At 40.6% G+C, this 14,721-nt stretch overlaps 1 protein-coding gene across 1 annotated transcript in view; it reads left to right on the forward strand.

Moving 5' to 3' along the window:
- Nucleotides 1–13,627, forward strand: part of LOC5566610 (clustered mitochondria protein homolog) — a 31,374-nt gene extending 17,747 nt beyond the window's left edge. Inside the window, exons 2-6 of the mRNA XM_021852034.1 lie at nt 6,281–9,687; nt 9,754–9,879; nt 9,942–10,157; nt 10,484–10,695; nt 12,180–13,627. Of these exons, the coding sequence (XP_021707726.1) occupies nt 6,281–9,687; nt 9,754–9,879; nt 9,942–10,157; nt 10,484–10,695; nt 12,180–12,432 (4,214 nt within the window). The 3' untranslated portion in view covers nt 12,433–13,627. The remainder of the gene's footprint in view (nt 1–6,280; nt 9,688–9,753; nt 9,880–9,941; nt 10,158–10,483; nt 10,696–12,179) is intronic.
- Nucleotides 13,628–14,721: the final 1,094 nt, after the last annotated feature.

Genomic DNA, 14,721 nt, shown 5'->3' on the forward strand with positions numbered 1-14,721 from the left:
TTACAACAGCTAGTCCATATTGGTAAAGCATACAACATGGCTGGTCTGAAAATTTGTTTGAAGATCAAAAGCTTGTTCTTAAGACAAAGTTTCGATTTTCTGTTAATAAGTGGATACAGACATTTTGTATATTTGTTGCATTTGGCTTGAATGCCCTCAATGTGATTTTTGAAAGTTTTTTTTTATCTAGCATGAGCCCTAGATACTTAACTTCATCTGACCAATTTATTGGAAACCCTCTCATCTTGACAACATGTCTACTTGAAGTTTTCAAATAAACAGCTTTTGGTTTATGTGGGAATATTATTAGTTGAGTTTTGGAAGCATTAGGAGAAATCTTCCATTTTTGTGATGAAGATAAAATATCCAAACTTTTTTTCAATCGACGCAGACTTCGTCCTTTAGCGGAGAGGCCTGTGTCATCCACAAACAAAGATTTTAGACATCCCTGAGGTAACTCAGATAAGTCAGATGTGAAAATATTGTATAATGTTGGTCCCAAAATGCTGCCTTGAGGAATAACAGCTCTTACAGGAAGTGTTTCGGACTTGGAGTTCTGATAATTAACCTGAAGTGTATGATTTGACAGATAACTTTGGATTATTTTAACATGTTGTATGTTCGAAAATTAAAGTTTTTTAATTTTACAATCAAACCTTCATGCCAAACACTGTCGAATGCTTTTTCTATGTCTAGAAGAGTAAGACCAGTAGAATAGCCTTCAGATTTGTTGGAACGGATCAAATTTGTTACACGTAAAAGTTGATGAGTGGTCAAATGTCCATGACGGAATCCGAACTGTTCATTGGCAAACATTGAATTTTGATTTATGTGGACCATCATTCTGTTCAAAATGACCTTTTCAAAAAGTAAACTGATGGAGGAAAGCAAACTGATTGGACGATAGCTAGAAGCTTCTGCAGAATTTTTGTCTAGTTTTAAAATTGGTACAACATTAGCATTTTTCCATTTGTCAGGAAAATATGCCAACTGAATACATTTATTAAATTAATCAACTAAGAATGATAAACTACTCTCTGGAAGCTTCTTGATGAGGATGTAGAAAATTCCATAATCGCCAGGGGCTTCCATATTTTTTTATTTATTTTTTAAAGTAACAGTTCACACTTCTTCCAAATCAGTCTCCCAGTAATTTTCGAAAACGTTCTTTTGATTGAGAATGTTTACGAAATCCTGAGTTACTTGATTTTCTACTGGACTAGTAAGTCCTAAATTAAAATTGTGCGCGCTTTCAAATTGCATAGCAAGTTTTTGAGCTTTTTTGCAATTAGTTAGTAGAGATGGTCGGGTTTCACATTTTTCAAACCCGAACCCGACCCGTACCCGACTTATTTTATTCCTGCAAACCCGGACCCGACCCGAACCCGAGACAAAAATTGAAAAGCAAACCCAGACCCGACCCGAACCCGAAAATTTTTCGCTGTTCAAACCCGAACCCGACCCGAAACCCGAAAAAGTTTTCTAAGAAAAACCCGAATAGAACCCGGGTTCTAAAAGATGATAAATTCATCGTTTCTGATGCATTGGGAAGCTTTCAGGTTGTTACTTTGTAAACAATTCTCACCAAACCCGACCCAAACCCGACTAAACCCGACATTTTTCAAGCCCGAACCCGACCCGTACCCGATAATTTTTTAGCCTTCAAACCCGACCCGAACCCGAACCCGAAAAAATAAAAATTTTCAAACCCGAACCCGACCCGAACCCGTCGGGTTCGGGTTCGGGTCGAGTTTCGGGTTTGAAAACCCGAGACCCGACCATCTCTATTAGTTAGTAATACTTTTTGTCCTCTTTCAATGCCGGTATTGGCTTCTCAGGTTTTTTTTTTCAAAATTTTAGACAATTTCCAAAAGGGCTTATAGTATAGCCAGAATCCAATTGAGAAACTTTATTTTCTAAATTTGTGTTTCTAAATTGTGAAAATCGTTTTTTGATTTCTTTTTGCAGATCCTTCCATATAATTTTCATAGCAGGATTGCGAGTGCGTTGATATTGTTAAGACGGATCAAGATCATAATGTCTATAATTACGGATTCAAATTTTGGTATTGCAATGCCCCTGGCTTCAACAATGGAATTTGTTAAAGTTTCAAGAGCATTGTCAATATCAAGTTTTGTTTGTAAATGAATGTTAACATCAAGATTACTATCAATATATGTTTCATATATATTCCAGTCGGTTCGAAAATAATTGAAAGTGGAGCTGATAGGATTGAGTATCGCTTCATGGGATATTTGAAATGTAACAGGGACATGATAAGAATAAAAATTAGCGTGGGTAACAAAAGTGACTAGAGTCGGTTAAGACCAAATCAATCGTAGGAGGGTTTCTAGAAGAGGAAAAAAGGTAGGTTACCAGGATATTGAATTGAGAAATACCCGGAAGAGCAATCATCAAAAAAAGTCTGTCGTTGGAATTACTTTGCCATGAGCAATGTTTGGCATTAAAGTCACCAATGACAAGAAATTTTAACTCAATATTGCGAGTCAATTTTCGCAAGTCAGTTTGGAGCAAATTCACTTGCTATCCAGAGCATTGAAAAGGCAAATAGGCAGCTATGAAAGTATATTTACCAAACCAAAAACCAAAGTTCGAAAACTTTATCTCAGTAATAACTGCTATATGCACTTTATTAGCTGTAGGAAAATTAAACAGCTCGTCCCCTTTTTAACATTCTAGGAAAAAGCATTCCCATTTAGAAAATTTAAATAATTATTTGGATCCATTAGAAAAATGTAATCCAATAACAATTTGATTGGTAAATTTTACACCAAGTTGGACTGCTTCAGTCATAGTGGTGGCTTTAAACATTGCATCAATCATTAGATTCAATTGTTCAGTTAGAAAATTAAAATCAAAGGCAGACATCACTTGAAGTTGGTACATTATGTGATGATTTTCCGTTAAAATTTTCGGTAGACGATGAGACGGAGTAGAAGTTTCCTGTGGCGGCAGGGTTTTTTCGATTTGATTTGAAACAAGTAGAACGGTTACTCGTAGTATGAAAAGGGGATTACCTGCTACGATATCGGCATAGGATTTTCCTTGGGTAGATCCATTCGAAATTAATAGATTCCATCGGCTAACCGACGGAACAAAATTAGTTTGTGGATGTGCATGATTGAAATTTTCCCGATGGCTATGAATATTAAGCAAGCGATTGTCAACTGAAAAATGAGTATTGTTCGATACTCTACCAGGGGAATTCCGAAAACGTAAAACATTACCGTTCATCTGCCTGGCATGAGCCTCGACGACTCGACTATGCGAAGATCAATCCCCAAAAAATTGACTTATGATGACCCCCGCAATTTGCGCATACAAACTTTGTGGTATCATCCTTCACAGAACAGCGTGAGAAAAACCTCCGCAAATCATGTATTTAGCATCCATGTGATAATTTTTTAGGAGCCCAGATAGCCGTAGTGGTAAACGCGCAGCTATTCAGCATGACCATGCTGAGGGTTGTGGGTTCGAATCCCGCTGGTCGAGGATCTTTTCGTAAAGGAAATTTTCTCGATTTCCAGGGCATAGAGTATCTTCGTACCTGCCACACGATATACACATGCAAAAATGGTCAATCGGAAAAGAAAGCTCTCAGTTAATAACTGTGGAAGTGCTCATAAGAACACTAATCTGAGAAGCAGGCTTTGTCCCAGTTGGGACGTAACGCCAGAAAGAAGAAGAAGTGACAATTTTTTGTAACATGACCCCACTTTTGGCGCCGACGGCACTGAGTGGGGTTCTAGTAATTTCCTCCAGGTTTCTGGAAATGTTCCCATGTCACACGGACATCGAACATAAGTCTAGCTTTTTCTAAAGCTTTAATATTATTTAGATCTTTTTTTGTTTAAGTGAACTAAATAATATTCTTGAGAAAGCCCTTTCCGAACAATACCTTCTCTTTTTTATAATGATTACTTGGACTGGGGAAAAACCAAAAATCATGTATTCCATTTTTGATCTCTTCAGGTGACTTATAGTCACTTGAGAGACCTTTCAAGACGACTTTGAACAAACGTTCAGTTTTGTCGTCGTAAGTAAAAAATTGTGCTTCTTCTCTTCAAGATGGTTCAGACAAAGTTGACGATCTTTAAAAGTTTCCGGAAAAGCGCGACAGTATCTTGTCTTTGCGATTTGAAAATAAAACCTTAATTTCGTTAATGGAGTTTATCCCTGCCAAAATCTCCCAAATTCGGAACAACTGACCACGATAGGCGGCACTCTTTGCTTCCTCAATTGAATCAAAGAACCTGGGCCAGAGGCTGCTTCGATTTGGTGTTCGGAAAATTTGTCTAGAGCATCGAAATGATTGCTCATTTCGATACAATTATCAACATTATTCATTTCACCCTTGGAAGAAAGTTCGCAATCCGGAGAAACGTCCTTTCTTCCATTCTTGCCACGTTTAGTGACAGTTTTAAATCCCACTTTTTTGGAAGGAAGTTGTGAATTCAGAGATTTGTCCTTCCTTTTATTCGTGGTTGGATTCATGTTTAGTGAATAAACGAAGGAAGAAGAGACCCTTTAAGAGGTTTTTTTCCCAAGACAGTGTCCAAGAAGGATTACCATCCTAGCTTTCGCAAAGGTATCAATAGTAGAATAATAGTACTGAAAAGTACTGCTTTTGTAGCACTGAAAAATACTGTTTTTGTAGCAAGCGACTTCGGCTAGGCGTGAATATATCATGATTCGCATCACCATAGGTGACTCCCAAATCCTTACCTTATCCCACTCACCCAATATCCTTTCCATGACAACTGTGGAGATGCAGAGGTATAGTCGGTCTCCAGTAACAATGGTTTTCCAACTAACATTCCATCCCTTCCCCGATGACCGTAAGGACGTGGCCGGCGCCGTTATTGAATTTTGAATTTGAGTTCTCGATTTGTGCACATTTAGAATGGTAAACTAATCCCAAGCCCCATTAATCAAATCTCTGTGCAACTTCAATTGTTCTGGTCAATCACGGAGAAGCAACTACGAATTGTACATTCATCTATGCTCATGCTCTAGAGATTCTAAAAATCATCTCTCTCAGGAATTGTTTCATGAATTTCTTCAGAGATTATTTCTCGAAATATATTAGAATTTCTCCATGAATTCCATGAAATACAACTGCTCATGAAATTACTCAACCGTCCTCATGAAATAAATTCAATAAATTCAACTGCTCATGAAATTACTCAACCGTCCTCATGGATTTCCTCCAGAGGGAGTTTTCCCCAGAATTATTTAGGCAGTCCATACTGCCCCTATCGACCCCAATATTCTTACATCGACCCCAATATTCTTAAGATAGTCAAACTGCCATCAAAGCCCTTGCTTCGATCAACTCAGGATTGATGTTGGCTAACACATATCAAACTCCTATCGAAAAATCATATTCAGTAAACTCAGACAGTTATGATCATTTTATTAATTATCCAAAACGGTTCCATGCTAAATAACCTAAATGACTTAATGCCATATGGGATCTCTCCGGAACATTTTACCTTTATCATCATGAAAGAATGATGTAACTTATATTTTGCTCATATTTTAGATTAGACTGAAAGAAGAGTTGATTATAATTTTGAGCAGTAACTACCGCAAGTAACAATAATGTTGTTTATTCAGCTACCAATGTTACTTGCAACGTCGCGTCGGTGCAGTGTAGTTGTGTTTTTTTTTAGTGTGAGCGGGGTACTGCTACATAAGTACTGGTAAACTGATGATTATTACTGAGGTGGTTGTAGCTGACAAATATATCTGACAGTATCAGCGTTGCTCTAAGAACCCCCCTCAAGAGCACATGGGCATTATGACCGATTGAATTAATTGCTTGCTTTTCACATTGAAATTCTCATACAAACTTTGAAGGGTTTGTGCAGTCTCAGTTTTCGGCCAAATGAGCTCAAATTTTGGGATAACACTCAGAATATGATCTAGAATCGAATGCGCGGTGTCGTGTGGAGCAAAAACAATTTCTTGAAGTATTCTAATGCCCCATATTCCCCTGCAAGTGATTGATAGTAGATACTTTCTTGTTTAATGTACGTGTTACTATGTAGTCTAACGGACGCCACTTGAATAAAGATTATTCAATCACATGCTCAAACATTTGCGTTCGTAGTCAAACGGTGTAGCCAGAAGCGTCTCGCGACTGAACATAAGTTTGAAATTAGATCTAATGATCCATAGCTATATGTAGCGTACTTTCTTGTTAGTGACATTTACACTCTTCTAATAGTTTTTTTCTTTCTCGTTATATCTACAGGAAACAACAAAAAGCAAAAGAACGGCAAAGACAAGGAAACGACTCCACCCCCGACCACCACCGGAGCAAAGGAACCACTAGTCAACGGACACAGCGCTGCCGTCAACGGCATGAACGGACACACGTCGGAAGGCGAACAGCAGAAGGATAAGACAGCTGCTGAAGATAAGAAGAAGCCCGACTCAGATGTGATGGAGATCATCCAGGATACTGGATTCACAGTGCAGATCCTATCACCGGGCGTGGAACCTCTTTCGATCCAGGTTTCCAGCATGGAACTGGTGCAGGAGATTCACCAGCTGCTGATGGATCGGGAGGATACTTGTCACAGAACTTGCTTTTCACTGCAATTGGATGGGGTGACGCTGGATAACTTTGCGGAGCTGAAAAACATTGAGGGACTGAAAGAGGGTTCGATTATCAAGGTTGTGGAAGAGCCGTACACTATGCGCGAAGCCAGGATCCACGTAAGACACGTGAGGGATCTGTTGAAGTCGATGGACCCGGCCGATGCTTACAACGGAGTGGACTGTAGTTCGTTGACCTTCCTGCACACCATTACTCAGGGTGATATTCTTGAAAAGAAAAAGGGACGTTCGGAGAGTGTAGATTGTACTCCTCCGGAGCATATCATGCCGGGCGCAAAGGACAGGCCTTTGCTACCTCTACAACCGGGAGTAGGCAAGAAGGGGCCACAGCCATTGAAGGTGCTAACGACATCTGCGTGGAATCCTCCACCAGGTCCCAGAAAATTGCATGGAGATTTGATGTACTTGTATGTGGTCACGATGGAAGATAAAAGGTTCCACATTTCGGCTTGTCCTCGAGGCTTCTTTATCAATCAATCGTCGGATGATGTGTTTGATCCTCGCCCAGACAATCCCAGCTATCTGTGCCATTCGTTGATCGATCTGTTGTCGCAGATTTCACCCACCTTCCGTCGCTGTTTCGCACAAATGCAGAAGAAACGCACCCAACGGCATCCATTCGAGCGCGTTGCCACACCGTATCAGGTTTACACCTGGTCTGCACCGGCCCTAGAGCACACCATCGATGCCATTCGCGCGGAAGACACTTTTTCTTCCAAGCTGGGTTATGAGGAGCACATTCCCGGCCAGACGAGAGATTGGAATGAGGAGTTGCAGACAACGCGCGAACTTCCGAGAGAAACCCTTCCGGAGCGATTGCTCCGGGAACGTGCCATATTCAAGGTTCATAGCGATTTCGTGACGGCAGCTACCCGGGGTGCTATGGCTGTGATTGACGGAAATGTGATGGCAATTAATCCTGGAGAGGACGCCAAGATGCAGATGTTCATTTGGAATAACATTTTCTTCTCGCTGGGATTCGATGTGAGGGATCATTATAAGGAGCTTGGCGGTGATGCTGCTGCGTTTGTGGCACCTCGGAACGACTTGCACGGTGTTCGAGTGTATTCCGCAGTGGACGTTGAGGGGTTGTATACCTTGGGAACGGTAGTCATTGACTATCGTGGCTATCGTGTCACTGCCCAGTCGATTATTCCTGGTATTTTGGAACGTGAACAGGAGCAATCCGTTGTGTATGGATCGATTGACTTCGGAAAGACGGTGCTGTCGCACGAAAAATACTTGGAACTGTTGAACAATGCTGGAAAGCATCTTAAAATACTGCCACACAGTGTCTTAAACGAGAAGGAAGAGGAAATTGAGCTGTGCTCGTCAGTTGAATGTAAGGGAATCATTGGTAACGACGGTCGCCATTACATTTTGGATTTGTTGAGGACCTTCCCTCCGGATGTAAACTTCCTGAAATTAGATGAAGAGCTTAGCAAGGATTGTAAGGCACTTGGCTTCCCGATTGAACATAAGCACAAGCTGAGTTGCTTGCGTCAGGAACTGCTCGAGGCATTCGTCGAGAGCCGATATCTTATGTTCATCAAGCATGCAGCGTTCCAGTTGCAACAGTTGAATTCCGCCAAGTTGAAGCAAAAACAGGAAGCGAAGGATTCCAAAGATAGCGAGAAGAAGGAAGAACCAAAAGCAATTGAAGCTGCTCCAGTTGCGAAAGAACCCGCAAAGAAGGATGCTGCCGCCGAGTCGAATAACAATGTTGAGTCGAAGGAAGAATGTCCAAAGAAGGGAAGCACAGATAAAGCAAAGGATAAATCAGCTGGTGTTCCAAAAGTAGAAACTGAAGAAGCCAAGAAGCTGATGGAGTCGTTGCTATCCAGCGACGAGAAGAATGAAAGCAAGGAGGTTGTCAAACGTGCCTGTGAAGCAGTCGGATCACTGAAGGAATACGAATTTGATATTCGTTTCAATCCGGATGTATACTCGCCAGGAATCAAGCACGTTGACAATCAGAGTGCTGCCAACTCTTTAAAGAAGCAGAAGCAGTTGGTTAAGGATGCTGCCGAGTTCCTTGTTAAACACCAAATCCCAAGTTTCGTTCATGATTGCTTGGACCATACTGCAGCTCCCATGGATGGAACTACCCTTACCGAAACGCTACATAGCCGAGGCATCAATGTTCGTTATTTGGGTAAAGTTGCTAATCTGCTGGCCAAGATTAAGCAACTGGAATACCTGCACACTATTGCCGTGTCGGAGTTGATCATCCGTGCCGCGAAGCACATCTTCACCAGCTACATGCAAAATACTGAAATGATGAGCATGGCTGCTGCCATCAGTCATTTCCTAAATTGCTTCCTAACGGCTACTACTGCAGTGTCGCACTCGGGTAGCTTATCTGAATCTGATGCCCTTACCAAATCTGGATCATCTGGTGGTAAGCAACAGCGCCGCCAAAACAAGCGTTCTGCTGGCAGCAAGGGCGGAAAACCATCATTCCAGTGCACGCAGGATAACAACGAATGGCAGCTGCTGACCCCGAAATCTCTCTGGTCTCAAATCGAAAAAGAACTCAAATCTTACTGGGATTACGAGCTGCTCCCAGCTGGAGCGCATGACTCTGCTGATCCAGTAGTGTCCCACTATCGTCTACAGAAGATCAGCTTACTTCGTGCATTTTGTCTCAAGACTGGTGTTCAGATCCTGCTCCGAGAGTATAACTTCGAGATGAAGAATAAGCCTACGTTTGGCGAGAGCGATATCGTTAATGTGTTCCCAGTTGTCAAGCACATCAATCCCAGAGCTTCCGATGCGTACAATTTCTACACCACCGGTCAGAGCAAAATCCAGCAAGGTTACTTCAAGGATGGATACGATTTGATCAGCGAAGCGTTGAACCTGTTGAACAATGTCTACGGGGCGATGCATCCGGAAAATGCCCAGTGCCTGCGCATGTTGGCCCGTTTGAGCTACATCATGGGTGATCCTCAGGAAGCAATTGCCATCCAGCAGCGAGCCGTGCTTATGAGCGAGAGGGTCAATGGTATTGACCATCCGTACACGATCGCTGAATATGTAAGATTGATATTTTGTTATCCTAATGAAATCGAACTCATATGAACATAATTTTGCTACTTGCAGGCTCCACTTGCGTTGTACTGCTTTGCCAATAGTCAGATCAGCACTGCCCTGAAGCTGCTGTACCGTGCCCGGTATCTCGCTACGATAGTTTGTGGTGAAAACCACCCGGATATTGCCCTGTTGGATGTAAGTTTATACGTTTTTTAACTAGGCACCTATACTGAAACATCTTCTCAATCCATCTTTAGAGCAACATCAGTTTGATTCTACATGCCGTTGGCGAATACGAGCTGTCCTTGCGTTTCCTGGAGCACGCTCTGGCTCTCAACATCAAGTACTACGGCGAGAAGTCTCTGAAGGTGGCCGTTAGCTACCATCTGGTAGCCCGAACACAAAGCTGCATGGGCGATTTCAGGTCCGCGTTGAACAACGAAAAAGAAACATATGCCATCTATAAGCAACAGGTTTGTCATTAACTTCTCAATTAAGGCGAAGTAAGCCGTCATTGAAATTTGTACGCGTCGTTGATGATTGTTGCTAATTCATCTCACGATTTCGAATCAAAGAAAATCAGTTAATTTTGCACTGACACAGCTGAAAAAGTATCAGCATACTTTACGCATGTTAGCGCGTACAATGATATATTTTCAAGTCAATGTAAACTATCAAGACTGAGTTTTATCCTTTTGAAATACAAGCTGAAAAGTCATCATTGTTTCCAAAACGAATGACGGGCTACCTAGCCTTAACATCTATAAAATTGATATATTGACTATGTATTCCACTGCAGCTTGGAGAAACGCACGAGAAGACACAGGAATCGTCCGAGTGTCTGCGCCATCTGACCCAACAGGCGGTCGTGCTGCAGAAGAAGATGAACGACATCTACTCGAATGGAAAGCTGACCAGCGGGTTGCCGCCTATCCATATTCAACCACCGTCGATGGGCTCCGTGCTGGACATGTTGAACGCTATCAACGGTATTATCTTCGTACAAATAAGGTAAGTTGCGTTTAGGTATTAGTTTTGTAGCAAAACGGAATCTATATACTTCTTGAGGAGTGGTCCTCAGTCTATTCGATTAGGTGGGCCGTCTCAATGCTTTCAAAACATTAGACGGGTCACTTCAGAGGTTACAAATATTGCTCTTTTCTGTAAATACGAAGATGATATTCGTATTTAGGTCGTTAAGGTTACTCCCTTGGAGTAGTTCATGAGTGTTATGTAGTAACGTTTAAGATGCGGATTCGCATAAATTTTGAAGCTTCCTCGTATTTGGAGAAAGTTTTTATATTTTCAACAAGATCAGATTTAAGAAGTACGTTTTGGAGAAATTTCTGAGGTTTATGCAAGACCAGGGCTCTTCCACTCAAAATCAAAAAAAAAAGGTTCAAAAATGTGCCAACAAAACTTATGGTTGAGTAAACTACGTACTTACAAATCGAAGAATTCTTTGAGAATGATTTTGCAGTACTCGATAAAAAACACCGCCTGGATGGAGGAAGCGAGTGGCGCAGCTGAGACAATCTAAAAAAAACGCAAGTTTTATCGGAAGTTCCATCACGCCAAATGAGGTGATCGAAAGGTGAAAGAAGCATTTCGGTGAACACCTAAATATCTACGTTACTACAGCGGACTCCTATAAAGTGGTATCCCAGATCATCTTCTGCCGTCTGTCACCGGTAGTAAACTTGTTCGCGGGAGTAATTAGACGACTTTGTTAACTGTCGATCGATCACGCACCAGATCCTTTACTGTAATTCTTCTGAAATGTCGTAAACGTACTGTTCAAACGCTTTGCATTTTCATCCATTGCAAGGCGATATACGATAACATTGACCGCGTAGAATCGGGTTGATTTTCGAGATTTCCCGGGAAATCTACAAAATTTATAAGAGCAACTATGGATGGTTTGCAAAACTGTGGGAAGATTTTAGGCACACACCCCGGTTAGTTTGTATCACGTTGAGGAGAACGATAAGCTGATGGACCTCGTACCTTAATATTTATTTCGTACTGCACGATTTTCAACAAGTCTATTTGTTTGCTTCGCGGATGATATAGCACATTTTGAAATGCGACAAACTTGTATACCTGCAGCGGATGCTACACAGACAACGTAAATTCATGACAGGGCTCGATTGGGAAGCAGTGTGTCCTTGTAAAGAATTCTTCTAGAGAGATTCCTAGAGGTAGGGCTACATGATTTATTTCAGTGCTTTCTCCAAAGTTTCCTCCAAAAACAAAGGATTTGATTGTGATTTTCTCTCAGTTAAAAATTGTGGAAGTGCTCAAAAGAACACTAAACTGAGAAGCAGGCTCTGTCCCAGTGATGACGTTAATGCCAAGAAGAAGAAAAATAAGAAGAAGAGACAACGAATCTATGACAAACTACAAATCGCTTTCGACCTTTTGTCCTTTCGACCTATTGTCCATAAACCGAGACAACATACTTAAACAATCGTTTCTAATTGTTGTTTTTACAGCTCCAAGGAAATTGCCAACCTGAAAAACGAAATCGAAAAGCGCCAGAAAGAGGGCGGCACCTCTGAGCAGGCAGCTGCCGCTCAAGCTAGCCAAGAAGAGGTTGATCGCATGCTGACGGAAACCATGGCCAAGACCGCTGCTGGAATTCCATTCGAGGACCACGACAAGCACGAGCTTCCCGTAGCTGCCGAAGCCAGCAGTAGTAAGCAAGCCGACAATAGCAGTAATGCATCCGCACAACAGGTAAGCTGAAAGAAGGGCCCTAATCGTCGACTCCAGCAGTAGGAGCACTATCGATTGATCGCAGTCATTTCTAACAATATCGAAACATTACACTACAATAATCAGCAGCTGTTAAGATGGTCGGAGACTTCCATAAGAAGTTGTTGCCGTTAGTTTGCCCGTTTGTTTAATTAGATGGCGCGCTCTTATAGGAGGAGTGTGGCTTAGAATAGAGACCAGCTATAGGTTGTTTACTGATAACAGTTGACAATATTGTTTCATTTCAAAGTATGCATCTAAATACTTTTGTTTGTTTCATTTTAGAAAATCTAAGAAACGCACACTACTTTTTCTGAACTCAATTTACTTATAGTTTGCCATCCTCATTACAAAAAGAAAATGTGCTTTATTAGGCGAATTCTATAATACATAAATCAGCGCTAAACCAAATTGAGGGAATCACAGACGGTCATCACAAACGTGCAATAGAAGACTGTTCCTTGAAGGTCTCTAAAAGAGTTATATGACCCTATTTGCAATAAAACTAATCTTATATGCCATCGAATCTTCAAATGTACGTCCTCGTCGACGTCGTTGCAAACTAAAAACCGTTAACCACGCCATGAATTCATCTAAATTGTCTGATCCAAAGATTTTTCACATCCCACTCAAACTGAATTCATACGCAGTTGCTTATGATGATTCTTACTGATAGCAGAAGTCGACTGGCGACGCGGCAGAGCGAATATCATTCTAACTATTACAAAACAACAAGCATTACAAGTTACATCAGAAGAAATTGATTACGACTATAGACCGCTGCAATCAGCGCGTACCTAACTAGGTAGTCCAGCAATTTTGCACATTAAAAATGTAAACTTCAATTAATAATCAACCGACAACAAAAGCAACACAAGTAAGCACGTAGTTAGCCAGGTAGAAATTGAAAATAAAAACTAGTAGAACATATAGACTTTCAAATTTTACCGGATTGCAGCCGGAAAATAAAGCTAGTAGTAGAATGACACTGAACAAAAAAACACCGAAAGAACATAAATGTAGATTCGAAAGACATGATTTAACATTCATAAAAATGGAAATTGAGTGAGAGTTTTTGGGAATCATGTACCTCTTCTCAAGAGCTCCGAAAAGTTGAGTTGATTTGTGCGATGTTGAATATGGAGCAATAAAAGGAAAAAAAGAACTTTCGGTTTCATTATTTTAATACGCTGGATCTAGTGTGCATAAGAAATAGAAGAAAGAAAGCCTTACCCGTACCATTGCGCGAAAAATTATCGCGCAATGATCTTGAAACACCCTTCGATATCCTCTGCGCGATCATTTTCTTTAACAATTAATTTGAAATAATCGCGCTGATGACATAACAAGTTAATACATTAACATGGTGATGAACTAGCAGTATGCGCCAAAAATCACCTTAGTAAAGAATAAAAAAAAAACGTAACATATATTGAAGTAACTACAGAAATCTAAGAGCATTTCCAGGTTTTCAAAATCGTTTAAGATAATTTGAGTTTGAATTCTAGAGACTCAAGAAGTTCTTTATGAATTCCATCACATGTTCTCCGAAGAAGAGCAATTTTTGCAGCAATCCTTTCAGTGATTTACGAACACTTTATAAAACATCTGGAATCATACGAGGATCCCTACATAAATTTTATCAGAGATTCCTTCTTCAATTATCACAGGGTTTCGTCCTAGAATTCCTTTTGCGATTTTTACGGAATGCTTAAGGTGAAACATCTCGGAATCCAAAGATGGCCGGCACAATGGCCGACTTCTCCCCCTCCTCACGTTTTCAAAGGCACAAAACTGAAGAAATAGTTGGCTAACGTTCCTGATCTTCTTATTTTAAGCTTTCTGCTAGTGCACAAAGCTAAAATAAGAAGTGCACTGTTGTGGGATGCTTTCTTCGCGAGATTTGTGCCTTTAAAGTTTTAGTGCAATCTTAGAAGTTGATTCCAAATTGTTTCACCTTAAAGAAATTTTGCTTTGTATCAGTTGCTCCATGAAAGCCTTACAAAAGTTTTGTTCGACAATTTGACAATAAACGGCGTTTAAAAAAATGCATCATGTTGCAAATAGGCTAAATCATTCAAAATTACTGTAAAATAGTTTAATAAAAAATCAATAGTTTTCTTAATATTTCTTAATAGTTTTGCCATTATGTCAATCATATCGGTTTTTATGAGCGTATACATTTATTCTAATCATTATTTAATTAATCGTATCAATTCGATTCAGCTAATGTTTGTCGAAAGTTGATGGACCACCTGTGGAAAAGTGTGGTCTAATCGC

The sequence above is a fragment of the Aedes aegypti genome, chromosome 3, assembly GCF_002204515.2.
Source record: "Aedes aegypti strain LVP_AGWG chromosome 3, AaegL5.0 Primary Assembly, whole genome shotgun sequence".
In the NCBI taxonomy this organism is placed as follows: Eukaryota; Metazoa; Arthropoda; class Insecta; order Diptera; family Culicidae; genus Aedes; species Aedes aegypti.